At 37.2% G+C, this 22,943-nt stretch overlaps 1 protein-coding gene across 18 annotated transcripts in view; it reads left to right on the forward strand.

The window, feature by feature from the left end:
* Positions 1-22,943, forward strand: part of LOC6039967 (unconventional myosin-XVIIIa) — a 120,483-nt gene that overhangs the window by 72,945 nt on the left and 24,595 nt on the right. For 17 of the 18 annotated variants that reach the window (XR_005277214.1, XR_005277215.1, XM_038253467.1 and 14 more), the window contains 2 exons: positions 4,888-5,022; positions 5,242-5,469. Coding sequence is in view for 16 of the 18 variants with exons in the window: in XM_038253467.1 (XP_038109395.1) it covers positions 4,888-5,022; positions 5,242-5,469 (363 nt within the window). In the remaining 2 variants the exon portion in view is untranslated. Of the gene's footprint in view, positions 1-2,072; positions 2,983-4,887; positions 5,023-5,241; positions 5,470-22,943 lie in introns of all 18 variants that reach the window. The other variant, XM_038253464.1, reaches the window with a different exon arrangement.

Raw genomic sequence — 22,943 nt, forward strand, 5'->3', positions numbered from 1 at the left:
ACTTTTCAGCACCCATTTGAGTGCTGAAAAGTAGAACTTTTCAGCATTAAATTTGAAAAGTGTTACTATTCGATTCTGTTATTTTTGGTACAGAAAAGTAGGCTATTTCGTCGTTCAAGAATGACAGGAAAAGTAAGTAGTTTCACGACGGAATTGCAAAAAAGCACTTTTTTGATGATTGCTCAAGATGTTAGCATTTTTTACAACCTACTATGCTCTTGAGAGTTGTTTATAAAATTACACATTTTTGCTGAAGACAGCAAAATGTTTTGAGGAGTTATTACAAAGCAGTTATAAAATGGACAGGATTTTTTCACCAAAGTTCTCTTAAAATGTTCTCTACACAACCCTGTAAAAAGATTTAAGTTTGATTCAAAAGAACCTGAGAAATTGCAAATCCTTAAAAAATCACTTTGATCCAATCTCAATTTGAATTTCTTTTTTTTTATTAAATTATTAAACAATGTCATACTAACGTCCATAAGTGATTATTGATAACATGTTTAGCTGAAAAATATTACGAGTTAAAATTAAAAATAAATGTTATTTAATTAAATAAAGTTTTTTTTTGTGATATTTCGTTATTTTACAATGTTAGTCGTGATTTTCTTCATAAAGAATAAGTGATTCTATATTATAACCTTTCCTCAATGAGGGTAGCAAATATAATGTCAATCTTGTGAAAATAAGCATTATGATTTCTCGGTAAATTTCACGTAAGATAGTTTTTGGAAGCATAAGGCTAGAATAACCCTCTACTACCCAAATTTTTTTTTCGAAAATTTATATTTTTCTTTACTTCTCTTGTTTTATTTTTGTTGTTGTTTCATTTTTAGTATTTTAATCTGCATTTCGTCAGCTGTGTGCTATCTTGTGGCATAGACCATTTTGGTCGAAAATGAGTTAATGATGACGTTTTGCTATACTTAACAAACACCACAAGATGCTTTAACTCGATTTTGGAAACTCGCTTCCGTTTCCCGGATTTCGCAATACACACTTGTGACATAGACCAATTTATCATCAAAATGATTGTGCACACTTGTGACACGTCAAACATGTTGTTGGAAAATGTGGAAAATTTTCTTGTTTTTCACAAATTTATGTACACACATACTTTCCAAAGGCAATGTAACTTTTTGTTTATAAAAATATACTGCTTAAGTCGATTAAACCATTGATTTGAGCTTGTTTTAGTTTGTATGGGAATTCTGTGCACACTTGTGACACGTAGTAAAATTTACTTTCAAGGCACACTTGTGACACGTGCTTTTCAGATTTTTGTTTACATTATTTACTGTATCTTTTAACTGGTGTAACCAAATTAGTTGAAACTTGAAGCGTTTGTTAAGCGATAGTATACGAACCGATTGCTTCAAAAAGTTTGCCTCTATCATTCATAGTTTTGAAATTATTTACCAACAAACTTTAAAAATCGATTTTCTCGAAAAGTACTAAATGGTCGTTGCCAAAAATAGCACACAACTGACGATTTATCTTGCATAGTTTATGTTTGTTTTTGGTAGTATTTGGCCTACTCTACCACCTCCTATCATAACATTTTGCCTATCTAAATTTTAAGGTTTGATTATTCCAACCAGGGAACCTCCAGTCCAATTTTGTGATCGATTCTCTGTTTATATGGGACCGCTGCTCTACTAATTTTCTATTTACTAAAAACTTGATAAAGTACCCTAGATTTTTTTAAGTAAAAAATAATTAATGCTGAATCATCCCACAACAGTTGGAAGTTTTACTAACTAAGTGTAAAATAAGTTTAGCAATCAAATAATATCTAATGATATTTGATTCCGCTGTGGATGAAAGGATCTCCAAAACAGTTCACTAGTTTTATTATAAACAAATTATATTACAAACTAAGTACAAAAATAAACATGAATTGAATTGTACCATACAGGTTGTATGAAACAACTGTAAAAAAAGATTTTGTTAAATCCAGAGAATTGGTTAAAACACGCAATAAAAAATCTAAACGCATTTCGCACATCACACAACAACTTTTGAACAATTCGGTCACCACAATTATGACGGTCGTCGTTTGTTTCATTCAGGAAAAATGTGAGCAAACACGCGGAAGAAGAACTCGCCGTGGTGGCAGTGAAGTTGTCCGCCAGACAGGAAGAGTTTACTCCTACGATAATTCCCCTATCGGTGACACCGGGCGCAATTACCCCACCGGTAGTTGCGGCGTCCAGTCCTGTTGAACCGGCCGCACCAACCGTAACTACAACAACGGTTATTGTGGTTCCTCCGTCTCCGTTACCACCCCCAGTTGATGATTGCGATCTGATCCAGGAGCAGCAGCAGCAACGATATGATGACGAGAAGAATGTTGCTGACGAGTTGTTGTTACTGCCTTGCGTGGATCCATATCGGAAACGGGAAGATCGTGAAGGTGAAGAGGAAGAAGACGGTGATGAGGAAGAATACGACGGGGAAGAGGAACGCGTGATTGATCATTTGAAATGTGTAGTGAATCAGAAAAATGCTGTAAGTGCTGCTGGTGCTACCAGTGAGAAAGAAGAAACATATCAAAGTGATTGCAGTGACGATTCCGGTCATATTTCAAATGAAAACAACGAGCACGAAGAAAACCTGAAACCGATCCCGGGGAAGCTAACCGAAAGTCTGCTGGAGATATTCGAGCAGAATTGCAAGAAAAGTGGCGCGGAAAATAGTGGTGACAGCACTCCAACGATCCGTGCCAATCACCTCTACGAGTTGTGCAATAGCAATAGCAATAGTGATGTCGGCGATAACAGTGCCAAAGTGGCCATTAGCGGTGAGCCGAAGAAATTGTTCAACAACAAATGTGACGCGAAACTGACGACGACGCATGTTGGCGGCGAATTGATTGCAGCAACAGCAGCAGCATCCCCAGTGGCAGAAGAGGATGTTGTTAGTGATAAAAATGTTGCTACTTCCTGTGATCAGATAGTGCCGCCGCGGTGCGATACGGAGGTAATCATCGGCAAGGGGATACGATGTTATCTAATAGAGAGTGAGCTTTCAATGTCGACTTGGGATAAAGCTAAGCTTATGAAAGTTTTGGAATATGTTTTGTAATCGTAGCACTGAGCGCGCGTTCGCATGAGAGTCCCATATGCAAAACAGCAAGTCAAGACAAACGCAGGGTGAAACTTGTCCCACCCATCAGGCTGTGTGGAACTTGTTGTTAAGTTTTCACAATAAATAGTTCTAAATTGAGTTGTGCAGCTTTTAATTCCTCAGCTGTCAGCTAAATGTTTGTTTTTTTTATTTCTAGAGCAACACGAGAAAAGGACGCATAAGCATTTTGACAGCTAGAACTATTTCGCAAATTACGAGACAATAGGTAACTAGTTGTCAAAACCCATTGCGTTTGAAGGTAGCTTCGTGAAAAAGTTTCCTGTTGTCTCGAAATTTGCAAAATAGTTCTAGCTGTCAAAATGCTTATGCGCTCTTTCCTCGGGTTGCTTCAGATTTATTTATTCCAGACCAAAAATTAAAACGAGTCGCTATGCTGGAAAGCGACATACGACAAGATAGAACAATCGCGTTAAAGTGCAGGCTGCTTCTACATGAAAACTTTTCTTGCGTTTTTCAGCTTGCTATTTTTGCGCCTGGGGCCTTTAAGCGAATGACAGTTACATACATTGACCGTGTGTTATGAATATTTGGACAGAAAAGCTTTCATTTGATATAACAAAAAAAAATCAGAGTGACAATTTGTGCAGCATTTTTTATGTAGGTCTTTTTACAGTTCCCGTTTTAAACTTATGTACTTTCCGTTGGTTCCTAGTTAAACAAGTGCATTTTTGCAGTTCCGTCGTGAAATTACTTACTTTTCCTGTCATTTTTGAACGACGAAATAGCCCACTTTTCTGTACCAAAAATAACAGAATCGAATAGCAACACTTTTAAAAATAATTCAGCATTTATTTTTAAAAGTGTTGCACTGAAATGGGTGCAGAAAAGTTGAACTTTTCAGCACTTGTTTCGAAAAGTAACACTTTTCAACATTTTTTTTATTTAAACGATTTGTTGACAAAATACATGAAAATTTGACATAAAATTTCACTCAGTGGAATTTTCCGGAATTGCACTACTAATAAGCACTCAGATTTTTTCAGCACGAGTCATTATTATCCATAGAGGTATACGACGAGTGCAGAAAAAATCGTGTTTTGCAACAGGTTACTAACAACATTTTTTGTAATTCCTAAAAACACTTTTTGAATGCCATGTTGACAGTTTCACAGCGGAATTGCAAAAAAGATTTTTATTTTTCAACCTTTGGAATGACCCATAAGCATCTCGTTGCAACTAATAAATTTTTCGGTCAATCCCTATGAAGTGTGTAAAAATGGTCCTTGTAATATTTTACTGACTTTCTCCTCTGCAGTTATTAAATAAAATGTTAAAGCTGAGATAAATGTAAACTATTCTTGGAAGTAGAATTTAAACCCTTTTCTTTGTGTAAATATGGGTATTCGGCGCCGTCGCTCCGTACCATACTTTCATACACTTAGGAGCCCAGGGCGGCGAAGTCCTTGTAGATAAAAGGAAGACACTAGTGGTTGGTACTAGCAATGGTGGCCGACAGCTATAAAGTCAACTTCGTTTTTTTTTTTAGAATTTAAACCCAGGAAATAAAATTCGGTTGTGATATTAATAGCTTGTTAAAATTCAGCGAATTATTTTAACTACCTACCTATAAACATTAGACTGTCTAGTTTAACTATGTGAAGAAACATTCAAATCGTTGAAGACTTCATTTAATACTCTTTTTGCCTTTCTTACTATTTTACTAAATGCTGCACATCAGAATGATCCTTAAAGAAAATCATGCAACAGTACTGTAACCCCATGCCTTTTATTATACAGGTTCTGTTCCGATCGGGTGTGCTGAACCAGTTAGAGGCCAAACGCGATGAGTTGCTGTCCGATCGTATCATTCAACTGCAGTCGTACTGCCGTGGCCATCTGGCTAGGAAACGGTTAGCGCAGCGGCGTGTTCAGGTAACTCTTTCGTTATGCCATCACGCGACGATCATCTTCAAAATCACGTCGCGTGGATATGTCGGTCGGTCGACATGATTGCTACTAATAGTTATAGCTTGCGATGATCTTGGACTTGACGATTCTGCTTTACTATTTCGCACCCACAATTGAATTGTATTAAATTTCGGCTTTTTGTTGTTGTTTTGACCTCTCGTTTATCTCTCGACTCCTTCGTAGGAACTCGCGGTCAAATGCATCCAACGTAACGTACGAGCCTTCATGAAAGTCCGTGAATGGCCCTGGTGGCGACTGTTAGTAAGGGTTACGCCTTTGTTGAACGTGCATCGTACCGAGGAGCAGCTAAAGATCGCGACCACTGAGTTACAGGTGCTGAAATCCAAGCTGGAAAAAGTGGAAGGAGAACGCAACAGTCTCAAAACGGAAAACTCCAAGCTAGAATCGAGAGTAAGTACCAAATATTTTTGAAAAAGTTATTAGTGGTTTATTTTCGATCAAATTGCTTCGTATCTGTTACCAAGTTGCCAAGTTGGATAAGTGATATTTTTATCTAATTAAAAATTAATTGTATCAAATATTTATACAACGAAACTTGAAATAAACAGCTCAACAGTTGCTGTTCATAAATCTAACGTCATTGTTAAACATTGATCACATGTGTTGTGCTACACTTATTTCAAGTGGTGCCCCTTGTGAATTAAACTTGTTTTACTAATATGGAAAAGGCAACCAATCACTATTTGCTCTCCTGTAGCTATGTGTTTGTTATGTTTGGATTTGTTTTTAATAATCAAAAAAGTAAGGTCAACTAGAGAACCAAACTATTGAATGGCTAAAAATCGCATTCAGAGTTGGTGACTAACACTAAAACGCGTTTTTCTCGGAATAGGGGAAATATACCCATTTTAATCACTCGAAACCGTCCGACCAATTCTCATCACTTTTGCATGGTGTCGATTTCTGGAAAAGTCAGGGAAAACCTGGAATTGTCAGGGAATTTTATTTGACCTGGAAAAGTCAGGGAAATTCAGGGAATTTTAAGCTGGGTCAGGGAATTTCGATAATCTTAAAAATATTACTACAAGATTTCATTTCTTTTTGAAAATTCGTCCTTGATGATGTATTTGAATGTCTTCCAGGCCAAACTTTGCAACATTGATAATATATTTTTTTATATTGGTCAGTCCGGAAGGAACGCAAAACTCCCTATAAAAAATGCTTAAGAAAAGGGTCACGAAGAAAAGCGCGTGGTTTGTTTGCAATATGTTTAGGTTTAAAAATCAAATAATTTTAATTTGCTTTGTATTTACGTTCAACTGAAAATTACAAATTACTAGAGCACACAGGGTGGGACAATATAAAGCAGTTCCTCCACCATCCTCAGAGATTTGTTCTAAAATTGGTTGTTTGCTCAGGGACGATAGAGAAAATCATACATTTTTTCAGAAAAATTGAATGATAATTTTTTTTTTGAAAAAAATCAAATGTTAAAAAATTTGAACATTTTAAAATTATAAAAATCTAAAATTCTAAAGCACAAAGATGCTAAATTTTGAAAATTCTGAAATTCTGATATTTTGGAATTGTTGATTTCTTAATTTTTTAAATTCTTATTCTAAAATTCTAAAAAAAATGTAAGGTTAGAAAATTATCCAATTTTTCGCTTTAGTATTCGTTATCTAAATTTTTATTTTTCTCAAAATTAAACTGAACTATGATTTTAAAAATGGTCCAAAGTAATTTAATTTTGTGTAATCTAAAATGTTAGCAAAATAGTGATGGTGAAATGGAATTAAAAATTCAAGAATTAAAGAAATAAAACAAAAAATTATTGAATAAACAGGGTTGTTACGGACAGCGCGAATTTGGCACGGATTTCACGCGGTAGCAATTTTAATTTAAAAAAATGAGAGATAAAATTACTTTCAACTTATAAAGAAAAATATTATCAAGAATCAGGACAATTTGTTTTTTTTTTCGTTGAGTGCTAAAACTTCGATTTCTTATTAATTGAATCCGAAAATTTTGGTTTGTATTTTCTCAATAAAAAACGTCGAAAGATGGAGATTATGAAGAGACATTTTTTTAAATGTGTTGTTTAGGATTTCCTAAATAAATTACTACACTCAACTAATTTTTAGACATACTGACTCTGAATATTTAATTTCTTTAAAGTTTTGAGTAATGTTTTTTTATCCTTATTTAGTGTTTTTTTATACTGGATACATTCAATTTTTATCTTGTAAATCTTTATCATATTTCAAACTTTTCCTTAAGATACAGACATTTGGATGTAACAAAAATTATTATTGGGGCATGTTCCAGTGGGTGTACTGTGCTTAAATGAGCTTGATTGGACGTAACACGTAATTTTTAAATTCTTAAATTCTTAAATTCTTAAATTCTTAAATTTTAAATTCTTAAATTCTTAAATTCTTAAATTCTTATATTCTTAAATTCTTAAATTCTTAAATTCTTAAATTCTTAAATTCTTAAATTCTAAATTCTTAAATTCTTAAATTCTTAAATTCTTAAATTCTTAAATTCTTAAATTCTTAAATTCTTAAATTCTTAAATTCTTAAATTCTTAAATTCTTAAATTCTTAAATTCTTAAATTCTTAAATTCTTAAATTCTTAAATTCTTAAATTCTTCTTAAATTCTTAAATTCTTAATTCTTAAATTCTTAAATTCTTAAATTCTTAAATTCTTAAGTTCTTAAATTCTTAAATTCTTAAATTCTTAAATTCTTAAATTCTTAAATTCTTAAATTCTTAAATTCTTAAATTCTTAAATTCTTAAATTCTTAAATTCTTAAATTCTTAAATTCTTAAATTCTTAAATTCTTAAATTCTTAAATTCTTAAATTCTTAAATTCTTAAATTCTTAAATTCTTAAATTCTTAAATTCTTAAATTCTTAAATTCTTAAATTCTTAAATTCTTAAATTCTTAAATTCTTAAATTCTTAAATTCTTAAATTCTTAAATTCTTAAATTCTTAATTCTTAAATTCTTAAATTCTTAAATTCTTAAATTCTTAAATTCTTAAATTCTTAAATTCTTAAATTCTTAAATTCTTGGATTCTTAAATTCTTGGATTCTTGAATTCTTGGGATTCTTAAGTTCTTAAGTTCTTAAATTCTTAAATTCTTGGGATTCTTAAATTCTTAAATTCTTAAATTCTTAAATTCTTAAATTCTTAAATTCTTAAATTCTTAAATTCTTAAGTTCTTAAATTCTTAAATTCTTGATTCTTAAATTCTTAAATTCTTAAGTTCTTAAATTCTTAAATTCTTAATTCTTAAATTCTTAAATTCTTAAATTCTTAAATTCTTAGATTCTTAAATTCTTAAATTCTTAAATTCTTAAATTCTTAATTCTTAAATTCTTAGATTCTTGGGATTCTTAAATTCTTGGATTCTTAGATTCTTAAATTCTTAAGATTCTTAAATTCTTAAGTTCTTAAATTCTAAATTCTTAGTTAAATTCTTAAATTCTTAATTCTTAAATTCTTAATTCTTAAATTCTTAATTCTTAAATTCTTAATTCTTAAATTCTTAAATTCTTAAATTCTTAAAGTTCTTAAATTCTTAAATTCTTAAATTCTTAAATTCTTAAATTCTTAAATTCTTAAATTCTTAAATTCTTAAATTCTTGAATTCTTAAATTCTTAAATTCTTAAATTCTTAAATTCTTAAATTCTTAAATTCTTAAATTCTTAAATTCTAAATTGGAGTTCTTAGTTCTTAAATTCTTGAGTTCTTAAATTCTTAAATTCTTAAATTCTTAAATTCTTAAATTCTTAAATTCTTAAATTCTTAAATTCTTAAGTTCTTAAATTCTTAAATTCTTAAATTCCTAAATTCTTAAGTTCTTAAATTCTTAAATTCTTAAATTCTTAAATTCTTAAATTCTTAAATTCTTAAATTCTTAAATTCTTAAATTCTTAAATTCTTAAATTCTTAAATTCTTAAATTCTTAAATTCTTAAATTCTTAAATTCTTAAATTCTTAAATTCTTAAATTCTTAAATTCTTAAATTCTTAAATTCTTAAATTCTTAAATTCTTAAATTCTTAAATTCTTAAATTCTTAAATTCTTAAATTCTTAAATTCTTAAATTCTTAAATTCTTAAATTCTTAAATTCTTAAATTCTTAATTCTTAAATTCTTAAATTCTTAAATTCTTAAATTAAATTCTTAAATTCTTAAATTCTTAAATTCTTAAATTCTTAAATTCTTAAATTCTTAAATTCTTAAATTCTTAAATTCTTAAATTCTTAAATTCTTAAATTCTTAAATTCTTAAATTCTTAAATTCTTAAATTCTTAAATTCTTAATTTCTTAAATTCTTAAGTTCCTAGGATCTTGAATGCTGCCAATTTTTGGTACCATCTTAGATTACAGAAAACATGATAAAATTTGAATAATGTTTGGAGTTATTTTTTTCGGTTAGAGAAATTTTGAGAAGATGATGTAGGAAAATTTGCTCCGATTTTTCTAAGTGACGCTTCGGTAAGATCAACGAGTATTTCAAATCTCAAGATCGAGAATTTATTACAATTTTTAAATTTACTTTTTTTTATTTAGATTTGATTCAGTTCTAGATCTAAATTTCTAAATGTTGATTTTTTTTTTATTTTTTTGCCAAAATGTTTGTTTTGGCTTTTCCCTCCAGTTTACACAATCCTAGCAAAAATACATTTTCAGATTCTGCGTTCTGAGATTACAAAACTGAAAAAAGTATTTTTCTTGAAATGACGCGGATTTTGCGCGGATTGGGTTTTGGGATGGCGGGGTTTTTATCGATTTCTCCGTAACAACCCTGAATAATGGAATTTGAGAGTTCAAGAATATATAAAATATGGTCTCTTCGGAAAAGTTGTTTCCAGCATCCGAGATTTCATAGGGATTGTACAACTGCATTTTACATATTTTTCCAAAATAACATTCAAGGGCTTACAAGGAGGAGTTCCCATGGTCAGATTGAGCTTAAATTTGGAATCTATTCCAAAACACCTAAATATCGAAGTTTGATAAATAATTATTTTTTTGAAAAGCTCGAGCAGGTTGTATTTTGTTTTTATTTTTATAAAATGTATTGATCGTGTGAACGACCGTCTGTAGGCTCTGGTCAAGGTAGAAACCATTTTTTAATTTTAGAGCAAAAATATTTTTTTTTTTTTTTTGTAAAATTATTTAAGAAGATGTTTTCTTCAAAAAACCAGAAAAATGTTTACTTTAATTATAATCCTTGTTGTGACCTAGATCATTTTTAAAACCGTAAACATGAACTTGAAAAATTCACATTTAATTGTATATTTTTCTTAGTTTTTCAGTTTTTTAATCTTTCTTAAGGTTCTGCAAAATTAAATATTTTTTCTAGTTTTTGACTCCAAAAGCTTTAGTTTTTTTTTATAAAAACACAATCAAAAATGGCATCGGCCTATTTCGTTTCAAAATTCGGCAAAAGGCAACAATTTTAAAATTAAGCATGACTTCCTACTTTAATTTAAATGTTTAATTTTTTTTTTTGGAAAACTTTCAACTTGAAATTTTCTTTAAGATATGAAGTGAAACTAACTAATCGCATTTTGAAAATTGCAACAATTTTAATTATTTATTATTTCTAGAGCTTTTTTTTAAAAAAAAGGTCCCGTAAGCTATTGTGTTTCATATGTTTATAGGACCCATTAAAAAAAACTCTAGATTTTTTGGCCCAGATAAAAAACATAGGACAATTATATGGTTGCTCATTTTGGATGTTCAATGAGAAAAAAATGATTGACAAAATAAAAAAAAAAGTTTTTAAGTTTTTGTAGATTCCATCGTTAAAAATTAAAATAAAAAAGTCATTGAAGTTTTCAATATCTTAAATCTCTAATATTCGAAAAGGAAAATGCATAAAACCATAAAAACGCTCCAAACAATATGCTAGTAAAAAATAGAAAATAAAAAAAATGGTGGTCTGGAGAGGTCAGGGAAAAGTCAGGGAATTTTATTTTGGGATTTGGATCGACACCATGTTTTGCCTTTTTCCGCTATTAAATCAACATTTTCAGATGTATCAACAATGTAATGAAGAGTTGCTTGCTCACTTTTATTTAAGCTATTTATTACTTTAGAACAGTCAAAAACACTGTATGAAACACTTTATGAAAGCTGCAATTCATGATCAAAGTACTGATAGGCCGATAATAGAAATAGGCTGAAAAGGCGTATAGTTTCCCTACATGATTTGCTAAAATAGTCAAATTTTCAATTTGGACAGTGTAGTAAGTGTGAACTATGCAGAACTTTTATGTAAGGTCTAATAAACAAATATATACATTGAGTGTATCCCGTTTACTGCTATTGACATTGACATGTGTTAGGGTGGTCTGAAAAATGGCAATTTTCGTCGATTTTCGCAAAAACCACTTTTTTCGAAAAATCATAACTCCTCGCCATTTTAACCGATTTTAATTGTCTTATACGCAAATGAAAGGAAATGAGTTGGCCTTTCAAAGAAAAATAGTAAGAAGTTTCAAAAATCTAGCCTAACATATGAAAAGGGCGTATGAAACTTTAAAATGCCGTTTTGACGGTGTCTGGACCAATGAACTTATGTCTGGAAATATTTTTATCGGAATTCCCGGACATTTTTACGTAACATATCAAAAAATGGGAGGACTTCATTAACAGGGTTCCAAGATATGATTTTTTGAAAAGAGAAACTGAGTTTTTCGACGCGCCGCGCGCAAAAACCGGAGAATGACGAAATTGGCAAAAAAACAACTTTTTTCACTAAAACTGCGATAACTTTAAAATTTCAGCGATGACCTATAGATGTTTGGGTACCAAATTTTCGTAATTAAAAGACGCAACTTTTGGTACCCAGACATGTATAAGTCATCACTGAAATTTTGAAGTTATCGCAGTTTTAGTGAAAAAAGTCGATTTTTCCCGATTTCGTTATTCTCTGGTTTTTGCGCGCGGCGCGTCAAAAAACACGGATTTTATTTTCAAAAAATCATATCTAGAAATCTTGATTAACAGGACTCCTCCCATTTTTTAGTATGTTATATAAAAATGTCCGGGGAATCCGATAAAAATATTCCCAGACGTAGGTCCAGACACCGTCAAAATGGCATTTCAAAGTTTCATACGCCCTTTTCATATGTTAGACTAGATTTTTGAAACTTCTTACTTGAACAACTTCTTTGCGTATAGCAATTGAAATCGGTTAAAATGGCGAAGAGTTATGATTTTTCGAAAAAAGTGTTTTTTGCGAAAATCGACGAAAATTGCCATTTTTCAGACCACCCTAACACGCCGTAGGTCACCCTAATGGTCAAACAAAAAAATACGGGGGGCCAGGGAACCCCCAGAAAAATTTTGAGCCCGATCCGAGGACTTTTGTTTTTTTCCATGCTGTTTTCGTGGGAAATTGCTGTATATACAATTTTTTTGCGGTTTTGTTCGAACGCGAATCATTTCAATACGGAACAACGGATCCGTTCGCATTTTACTGCATTGGGTTCGTATAAGCCCAAAAAAGGTTTATGACACTTTGGCTACCCAATTCCGGAGCATCGGCAAATTGTATGAAAAAAGTTATAACAAATTTTGATCACAAGTAAAAAAAAGGGGTTTGGCTTGTTAGACATATTTTTTTTTTACTGTCTAGGTATATAAAATCTAGTGCGTATATTAATGCGTTAATCATATAAGATGAGTACGGAAGTGCTATACGCGAATGTATTTTTAGCAAGCACGTGGATTGATACGGAAGGCGTTTAGAAAATGCTTAAAATTAATCTTTATCAAATCCAACAGAATTGCTCAAAACTTGTTTTGAAAATTGGCCACATGTTGTTTGCTTTGCATTTTGCTCACTTTTGGGTTTCATTGTCTCGCACTCTCTCATTGAATGCTCAAAACACAAAACAGCTGTTCGTGGCGCTTCTAGCACACCTGTCCGATGTATACATATAAATATTGCACATCGCCCCCATCATCCACCCACCCAGCACATTCAGGTGGTTTGGGGTCGGGGCTGGGCCACTGTTCGTTCAAGCGCCGGTCGTCGGTGGCAGATTAGTGGCCATCTCGCTGTTCATAAAATTTCGCCACCTGTTTTTATTCCGATTGCGTATTCTCTCCCTCTCTTTGGCCGCGATGCTCACACTTTCATCAACCACTTTCTGCATTAAGCATGCTATTATAGAAACGACGATGACGACGACGACGAGGAGGAGGATTTCGTCGTTCACAGCTGAATGGGACGCGATAATTAGTATGCGCGAGTTGGGCCAAGTTTTAAAAATACCCTGCGTCGGCAAAAGGCGACGTTGTACGAAAAACGCGTTCGCGCATAGCAAGTGAATATTAGTGTAGTCCACTTTGATTTGAAAAAGGCAAAATCGTCATTTTCTTTGCAATCTAGCTTTTCAAAGACGCCATCGATTATTGTTGTTAATTCTGGAAATTGTCCTCACTGAGGAAAGATGCAAAAAATGCTCATTGCAGGACTGAATTGAATGAAAGAACTAAGCTTTTAATCTTAGGATTACTTAGAACTACTTAGGATTTTGTTATGGATTGGTACATATTAAACTGAGAAAAACTTGGCTTGGCAAATTTATCTCTCCCTTAAGGCTATGAGTAGTTTGCCGAGCTCCCGTGGTGTACACGGAGAGACCGGCCAGGGCAAATCTAAGAAATTCTTGGTTAATTTAACTAAAAGTATGGGCTAATTTTTTACACAGCTTTTTTTCAACAATCGATTGTTGATTTTGTTAACCCGAAATTGCTGACCACCAGTAGGTAAAAGTAACAAAAAATTAGTTAGAATTGCCATTTTTGTTGGTGAAATGACCAAAAAAAAATTCTAGCAGTCGACTGCTAGAATATTTTTTTCAGAAAATTAACTATTTTTTTGACAAAGAACTTTGTCCTAAGGTTTCTATACGGGGTGTCAATCCAAAATTTTCGCGAAGCGAAAACGTTACGTGACGAATTCCCCTCTCGGCAAATTTCCCCTCTTTTTGGTTCACGCTGGTTGGTTGAACAAACGTTTCCCAATCAGTCAATATAGAGACGTGAGATTGATGTATCTAAAATCACCCCCACTCTACCTCATAATTTTCGGATCGTCGACGCGGCAAAAAGCGAATAAGGAGATGTAGGAGAATGGATGCAAAGAGGTGGGGCATACTTCCCCGATCTAAATTAACAAAACTCGGCTCGGTCGGTCCCGAAAATTCAGTCTGTTGCTGGCCGTCGACGAGAACACATCAGGAGCAGATGGCCTGGTGGCCCGATTGCAGACGGCCTGGAGGCCCGGGAGCAGATAGCCTGGAGGCATGGACACGCCAAGACATGCCAGCCGGCATGAGCGGGAATTGGAATTGGCCACCACTTGGAGTGGCCGGAGGCCCCGGCGGGTGTTCCGATGGGGGGACATTTGCCGAACCATAAGAGTTGGGGCAATATGGGTATCAAACTTTAGGGTTTTTGATACTGGATATGAAATTTGACATTTCGGCAGTAGTGGCCACCACCTGGAGTGGCCGGAGGCCCCGGGGATGTTCCGATGGGGGACATTTGCCGAACCATAAGAGTTGGGGCAATATGGGTATCAAACTTTAGGGTTTTGATACTGGATATGAAATTTGACATTTCGGCAGTAGTGGCCACCACCTGGAGTGGCCGGAGGCCGGGGATGTTCCGATAGGGGGACATTTGCCGAACCATAAGAGTTGGGGCAATATGGGTATCAAACTTTAGGGTTTTTGATACTGGACATGAAATTTGACATTTTGGCAGTAGTGGCCACCACCTGGAGTGGCCGGAGGCCCCGGGGATGTTCCGATGGGGGAACATTTGCCGAACCATAAGAGTTGGGGCAATATGGGTATCAAACTGTAGGGTTTTTGATACTGCACATGAAATTTGACATTTCGGCAGTAGTGGCCACAATCCGGAGTGGCCGGAGGCCCCGCGGATGTTCCGATGGGGGGACATTTGCGGAACCATAAGAGTTGGGGCAATATGGGTATCAAACTTTAGGGTTTTTGATACTGGATATGAAATTTGACATTTTGGCAGTAGTGGCCACCACCTGGAGTGGCCGGAGGCCCCGGGGATGTTCCGATGGGGGAACATTTGCCGAACCATAAGAGTTGGGGCAATATGGGTATCAAACTGTAGGGTTTTTGATACTGCACATGAAATTTGACATTTCGGCAGTAGTGGCCACAATCCGGAGTGGCCGGAGGCCCCGCGGATGTTCCGATGGGGGGACATTTGCGGAACCATAAGAGTTGGGGCAATATGGGTATCAAACTTTAGGGTTTTTGATACTGGATATGAAATTTGACATTTCGGCAGTAGTGGCCATAATCCGGAGTGGCCGGAGGCCCCGCGGATGTTCCGATGGGGGGACATTTGCCGAACCATAAGAGTTGGGGCAATATGGGTATTGAACTGTAGGGTTTTTGATACTGCACATGAAATTTGACATTTCGGCAGTAGTGGCCACAATCCGGAGTGGCCGGAGGCCCCGCGGATGTTCCGATGGGGGGACATTTGCGGAACCATAAGAGTTGGGGCAATATGGGTATCAAACTTTAGGGTTTTTGATACTGGATATGAAATTTGACATTTTGGCAGTAGTGGCCACCACCTGGAGTGGCCGGAGGCCCCGGGGATGTTCCGATGGGGGAACATTTGCCGAACCATAAGAGTTGGGGCAATATGGGTATCAAACTGTAGGGTTTTTGATACTGCACATGAAATTTGACATTTCGGCAGTAGTGGCCACAATCCGGAGTGGCCGGAGGCCGCGGATGTTCCGATGGGGGACATTTGCGGAACCATAAGAGTTGGGGCAATATGGGTATCAAACTTTAGGGTTTTGATACTGGATATGAAATTTGACATTTCGGCAGTAGTGGCCATAATCCGGAGTGGCCGGAGGCCGCGGATGTTCCGATGGGGGACATTTGCCGAACCATAAGAGTTGGGGCAATATGGGTATTGAACTGTAGGGTTTTGATACTGCACATGAAATTTGACATTTCGGCAGTAGTGGCCACAATCCGGAGTGGCCGGAGGCCGCGGATGTTCCGATGGGGGACATTTGCGGAACCATAAGAGTTGGGGCAATATGGGTATCAAACTTTAGGGTTTTTGATACTGGATATGAAATTTGACATTTTGGCAGTAGTGGCCACCACCTGGAGTGGCCGGAGGCCCCGGGGATGTTCCGATGGGGGAACATTTGCCGAACCATAAGAGTTGGGGCAATATGGGTATCAAACTGTAGGGTTTTTGATACTGCACATGAAATTTGACATTTCGGCAGTAGTGGCCACAATCCGGAGTGGCCGGAGGCCCCGGGGATGTTCCGATGGGGGGACATTTGCCGAATCATAAGAGTTGGGGCAATATGGGTATCAAACTGTAGGGTTTTTGATACTGCACATGAAATTTGACATTTCAGCAGTAGTGGCCACAATCCGGAGGGCCCCGCGGATGTTCCGATGGGGGGACATTTGCGGAACCATAAGAGTTGGGGCAATATGGGTATCAAACTTTAGGGTTTTTGATACTGGATATGAAATTTGACATTTTGGTAGTAGTGGCCACCACCTGGAGTGGCCGGAGGCCCCGGGATGTTCCGATGGGGAACATTTGCCGAACCATAAGAGTTGGGGCAATATGGGTATCAAACTGTAGGGTTTTGATACTGCACATGAAATTTGACATTTCGGCAGTAGTGGCCACAATCCGGAGTGGCCGGAGGCCGCGGATGTTCCGATGGGGGACATTTGCGGAACCATAAGAGTTGGGGCAATATGGGTATCAAACTTTAGGGTTTTGATACTGGATATGAAATTTGACATTTTGGCAGTAGTGGCCACCACCTGGAGTGGCCGGAGGCCCGGGATGTTCCGATGGGGAACATTTGCCGAACCATAAGAGTTGGGGCAATATGGGTATCAAACTGTAGGGTTTTGATACTGCACATGAAATTTGACATTTCGGCAGTAGTGGCCACAATCCGGAGTGGCCGGAGGCCCCGCGGATGTTCCGATGGGGGGACATTTGCGGAACCATAAGAGTTGGGGCAATATGGGTATCAAACTTTAGGGTTTTTGATACTGGATATGAAATTTGACATTTCGGCAGTAGTGGCCATAATCCGGAGTGGCCGGAGGCCCCGCGGATGTTCCGATGGGGGGACATTTGCCGAACCATAAGAGTTGGGGCAATATGGGTATTAAACTGTAGGGTTTTTGATACTGCACATGAAATTTGACATTTCGGCAGTAGTGGCCACAATCCGGAGGGCCCCGCGGATGTTCCGATGGGGGGACATTTGCGGAACCATAAGAGTTGGGGCAATATGGGTATCAAACTTTAGGGTTTTTGATACTGGATATGAAATTTGACATTTTGGCAGTAGTGGCCACCACCTGGAGTGGCCGGAGGCCCCGGGGATGTTCCGATAGGGGGACATTTGCCGAACCATAATAGTTGGGACAGAATGGGTATCAAACTTTAAGGTTTTTGATACTGAACATGAAATTTGACATTTCAGCAGTAGTGGCCACAATCCGGAGGGCCCCGCGGATGTTCCGATGGGGGGACATTTGCGGAACCATAAGAGTTGGAGCAATATGGGTATCAAACTTTAGGGTTTTTGATACTGGACATGAAATTTGACATTTTGGCAGTAGTGGCCACCACCTGGAGTGGCCGGAGGCCCCGCGGATGTTCCGATGGGGGACATTTGCCGAACCATAAGAGTTGGGGCAATATGGGTATTAAACTGTAGGGTTTTGATACTGCACATGAAATTTGACATTTCGGCAGTAGTGGCCACAATCCGGAGTGGCCGGAGGCCCCGCGGATGTTCCGATGGGGGGACATTTGCGGAACCATAAGAGTTGGGGCAATATGGGTATCAAACTTTAGGGTTTTTGATACTGGATATGAAATTTGACATTTTGGCAGTAGTGGCCACCACCTGGAGTGGCCGGAGGCCCCGGGGATGTTCCGATAGGGGGACATTTGCCGAACCATAATAGTTGGGACAGAATGGGTATCAAACTTTAAGGTTTTTGATACTGAACATGAAATTTGACATTTCAGCAGTAGTGGCCACAATCCGGAGGGCCCCGCGGATGTTCCGATGGGGGGACATTTGCGGAACCATAAGAGTTGGGGCAATATGGGTATCAAACTTTAGGGTTTTTGATACTGGATATGAAATTTGACATTTTGGCAGTAGTGGCCACAATCCGGAGGGCCCCGCGGATGTTCCGATGGGGGGACATTTGCGGAACCATAAGAGTTGGGGCAATATGGGTATCAAACTTTAGGGTTTTTGATACTGGATATGAAATTTGACATTTTGGCAGTAGTGGCCACCACCTGGAGTGGCCGGAGGCCCCGGGATGTTCCGATGGGGAACATTTGCCGAACCATAAGAGTTGGGGCAATATGGGTATCAAACTGTAGGGTTTTGATACTGCACATGAAATTTGACATTTCGGCAGTAGTGGCCACAATCCGGAGTGGCCGGAGGCCCCGGGGATGTTCCGATGGGGGGACATTTGCCGAATCATAAGAGTTGGGGCAATATGGGTATCAAACTGTAGGGTTTTTGATACTGCACATGAAATTTGACATTTCAGCAGTAGTGGCCACAATCCGGAGGGCCCCGCGGATGTTCCGATGGGGGGACATTTGCGGAACCATAAGAGTTTTGGCAATATGGGTATCAAACTTTAGGGTTTTTGATACTGGATATGAAATTTGACATTTTGGTAGTAGTGGCCACCACCTGGAGTGGCCGGAGGCCCCGGGGATGTTCCGATGGGGGAACATTTGCCGAACCATAAGAGTTGGGGCAATATGGGTATCAAACTGTAGGGTTTTTGATACTGCACATGAAATTTGACATTTCGGCAGTAGTGGCCACAATCCGGAGTGGCCGGAGGCCCCGCGGATGTTCCGATGGGGGGACATTTGCGGAACCATAAGAGTTGGGGCAATATGGGTATCAAACTTTAGGGTTTTGATACTGGATATGAAATTTGACATTTCGGCAGTAGTGGCCATAATCCGGGTGGCCGGAGGCCCGCGGATGTTCCGATGGGGGACATTTGCCGAACCATAAGAGTTGGGGCAATATGGGTATTAAACTGTAGGGTTTTGATACTGCACATGAAATTTGACATTTCGGCAGTAGTGGCCACAATCCGGTGGCCGGAGGCCCCGCGGATGTTCCGATGGGGGACATTTGCGGAACCATAAGAGTTGGGGCAATATGGGTATCAAACTTTAGGGTTTTGATACTGGATATGAAATTTGACATTTTGGCAGTAGTGGCCACCACCTGGAGTGGCCGGAGGCCGGGGATGTTCCGATAGGGGACATTTGCCGAACCATAATAGTTGGGACAGAATGGGTATCAAACTTTAAGGTTTTTGATACTGAACATGAAATTTGACATTTCAGCAGTAGTGGCCACAATCCGGAGGGCCCCGCGGATGTTCCGATGGGGGGACATTTGCGGAACCATAAGAGTTGGAGCAATATGGGTATCAAACTTTAGGGTTTTTGATACTGGACATGAAATTTGACATTTTGGCAGTAGTGGCCACCACCTGGAGTGGCCGGAGGCCCCGCGGATGTTCCGATGGGGGGACATTTGCCGAACCATAAGAGTTGGGGCAATATGGGTATTAAACTGTAGGGTTTTTGATACTGCACATGAAATTTGACATTTCGGCAGTAGTGGCCACAATCCGGAGTGGCCGGAGGCCCCGCGGATGTTCCGATGGGGGGACATTTGCGGAACCATAAGAGTTGGGGCAATATGGGTATCAAACTTTAGGGTTTTTGATACTGGATATGAAATTTGACATTTTGGCAGTAGTGGCCACCACCTGGAGTGGCCGGAGGCCCCGGGGATGTTCCGATAGGGGGACATTTGCCGAACCATAATAGTTGGGACAGAATGGGTATCAAACTTTAAGGTTTTTGATACTGAACATGAAATTTGACATTTCAGCAGTAGTGGCCACAATCCGGAGGGCCCCACGGATGTTCCGATGGGGGGACATTTGCGGAACCATAAGAGTTGGAGCAATATGGGTATCAAACTTTAGGGTTTTTGATACTGGACATGAAATTTGACATTTCGGCAGTAGTGGCCACCACCTGGAGTGGCCGGAGGCCCCGGGGATGTTCCGATGGGGGAACATTTGCCGAACCATAAGAGTTGGGGCAATATGGGTATCAAACCTTAAGGTTTTTGATACTGAACATGAAATTTGACATTTTGGCAGTAGTGGCCACCACCTGGAGTGGCCGGAGGCCCCGGGGATGTTCCGATAGGGGGACATTTGCCGAACCATAAGAATTGGGGCAATATGGGTATCAAACCTTAAGGTTTTTGATACTGAACATGAAATTTGACATTTCAGCAGTAGTGGCCACAATCCGGAGGGCCCCGCGGATGTTCCGATGGGGGGACATTTGCTGAACCATAAGAGTTGGGGCAATATGGGTATCAAACTTTAGGGTTTTTGATACTGGATATGAAATTTGAGATTTCGGCAGTAGTGGCCACAATACGGAGTGGCCGAAGGCCCCGCGGATGTTCCAATGGGGGGACATTTGCGGAACCATTAGAGTTGGGGCAATATGGGTATCAAACTTTAGGGTTTTTGATACTGGACATGAAATTTGAAATTTCGGCAGTAGTGGCCACACTCCGAAGTGGCCGGAGGCCCCGGGGATGTTCCGATGGGGGGACATTTGCCGAACCATAAGAGTTGGGGAAAAATGACTGTTAAACTTCTGAAATCTGTTTCTGGAAATTTAGAATAACTATTTCGTAATCAATTAGAGCCCTGAATAGGGCAGTTCTGCTCCACTTGCAATTTTCATCCCCTTAGTTCGATAGGACGTTGATATTATGTCTTAAAACTTTACAAATCAAACAGTCTGTTTCAGAGCCACGAAATAGACCACAAAAGAGTTGTCTTGTGTAATTATAAGGGAATCATGGGGAAATTTGGATCGGACGTTCTAATCGAAAATTTCAACAATCATCTAGCAAAGTTCTTTGTCATACTGGTCATGTGTAACATAACCACCTGCACCTTTTTTTGTTTTCAGCTGAATAATTGTTAAATATTCTGTAAAAAACAGGCTGGACAATATTTTTCAACTATTTTTTAACTTTTTTTTCGTTGTATCAACTGAAATATTTTTGCATGCAGCAAATTATTAGTGGTTTATAACAAAACATTTCTTAATTAAACATAATTTATGTTAGTGTCTATATATATTTTCTTTAATTATTTAACGATACAGGCTGGGCCGAATTTCTAGCTATATTTTTAACTAATGTCTTACTTGAATACAGAAAAATATTCGTACATGTAGTCAGTAATTAGCTGTAGTTAGCAATATTTTTATTTAATTTGCAGTAAATTTTGTAATAATGCCTCACAAATTAACTTGTTGTACTTGTACTTATTTGTATTTTTTTAATTGTTATTATAAAACATGTTATGTTTGATTAATGTTTTAAAAAAATTATAATAAAAAAAGCATTTTACAAATTTTGTTAAACATGTTCAAAAATATGTTTAATTTCTCGTAAATTCCTTAAAAGTAGAAACCGAGCAAAAATTTCACCAAGTTTTAAGCTTATATTTTTATTATGTTGTATACAATTAAGTGTTGTATTCACTTACCATCACTGAGAAATCATCCGATAAGTCGTCATCATCTACAACGGTCTCATGTTTAGTTATTTTTCTTGAGGTTGGACACAGAATTTACACCAAGGCGAACCTTTTGCTGCAAATAGACATATGAAATTTATTATTAATCTAATAAAAAAATTAATTCCGGCTCTAAACTGATAAAAGGAACGTAAATAAATGTAATTATAAACAAGAAATATCAATAATGCTACTTACCCAGTTTGCACTAATTTAACAACTACTTTTGGCAACATACTTTCATTGCATTTGATTCAATTTATTTAACGTACTCCGATTCCTGAAAACAATATTTTGAGTTTTACTTACCAGTTTATTGAGCAGTCTTTTCAACAGCATTTTTAAAATATTAATATCTTCTTTTTATATCTTTTATATATTTTATTTTTTAGACATTTCCCACCATCGAATTTTTATTTTGATATAATGTGTACGCATTTCCATGTATTTTATGGTTGATGATTCTGAAATATCCATCGTAAGCACGAAGGTTCCTGGTGATTCAGTTTTCTAATTAAAAACACAATACCGTCATCTGGGGTGAATCGGGACTACAGTCTGAATAGGGACAGCAGTGTTTAGAGTACTTAAAGGTTTTAAATTTGGAAATGGATGTACACATTTTGTTGGTCTGAGTCTGTTCTATCCGAAACCAACCAGAAAAATCAAAATATTGTGCTCTAACATGGTTGAAACTGCTGTCCCAATTCGCCCCATGTGTCCCAATTCACCCCAGTTGACGGTAGATAAATTGTTGTGTAAAATTAAACCCATACTTACTTAGATTAACCAACATTTTGTTAAATTTGCCCGTGCAAGTATTGTCGTGCAAGAGTTGGCCCGCCTCTTCCTTCCACTGCCCCTCTCTTTCCTCCAAACATTATCATAAAGTCCCCTCGCATCAGAGGTCCCCATTGCGAATGTCCTCGTTTTGCTCTTCATAGTTTATCACCTGCAAAGAAATCATCAACAAACTTACTCACCAATTCCACCTTCACAGTTGCAGCAGTGTGCACTTCGATTTGCCACTTCAACTTAGCCAAATAGTGTAATTTTCACCTTTCACATCCTCTTACTTCACAATTAACAACACAAACTCAACAAACCGACCGCTCTCGTTCGAATCCT

This window comes from Culex quinquefasciatus, chromosome 2, assembly GCF_015732765.1.
Source record: "Culex quinquefasciatus strain JHB chromosome 2, VPISU_Cqui_1.0_pri_paternal, whole genome shotgun sequence".
Lineage (NCBI taxonomy): Eukaryota > Metazoa > Arthropoda > Insecta > Diptera > Culicidae > Culex > Culex quinquefasciatus.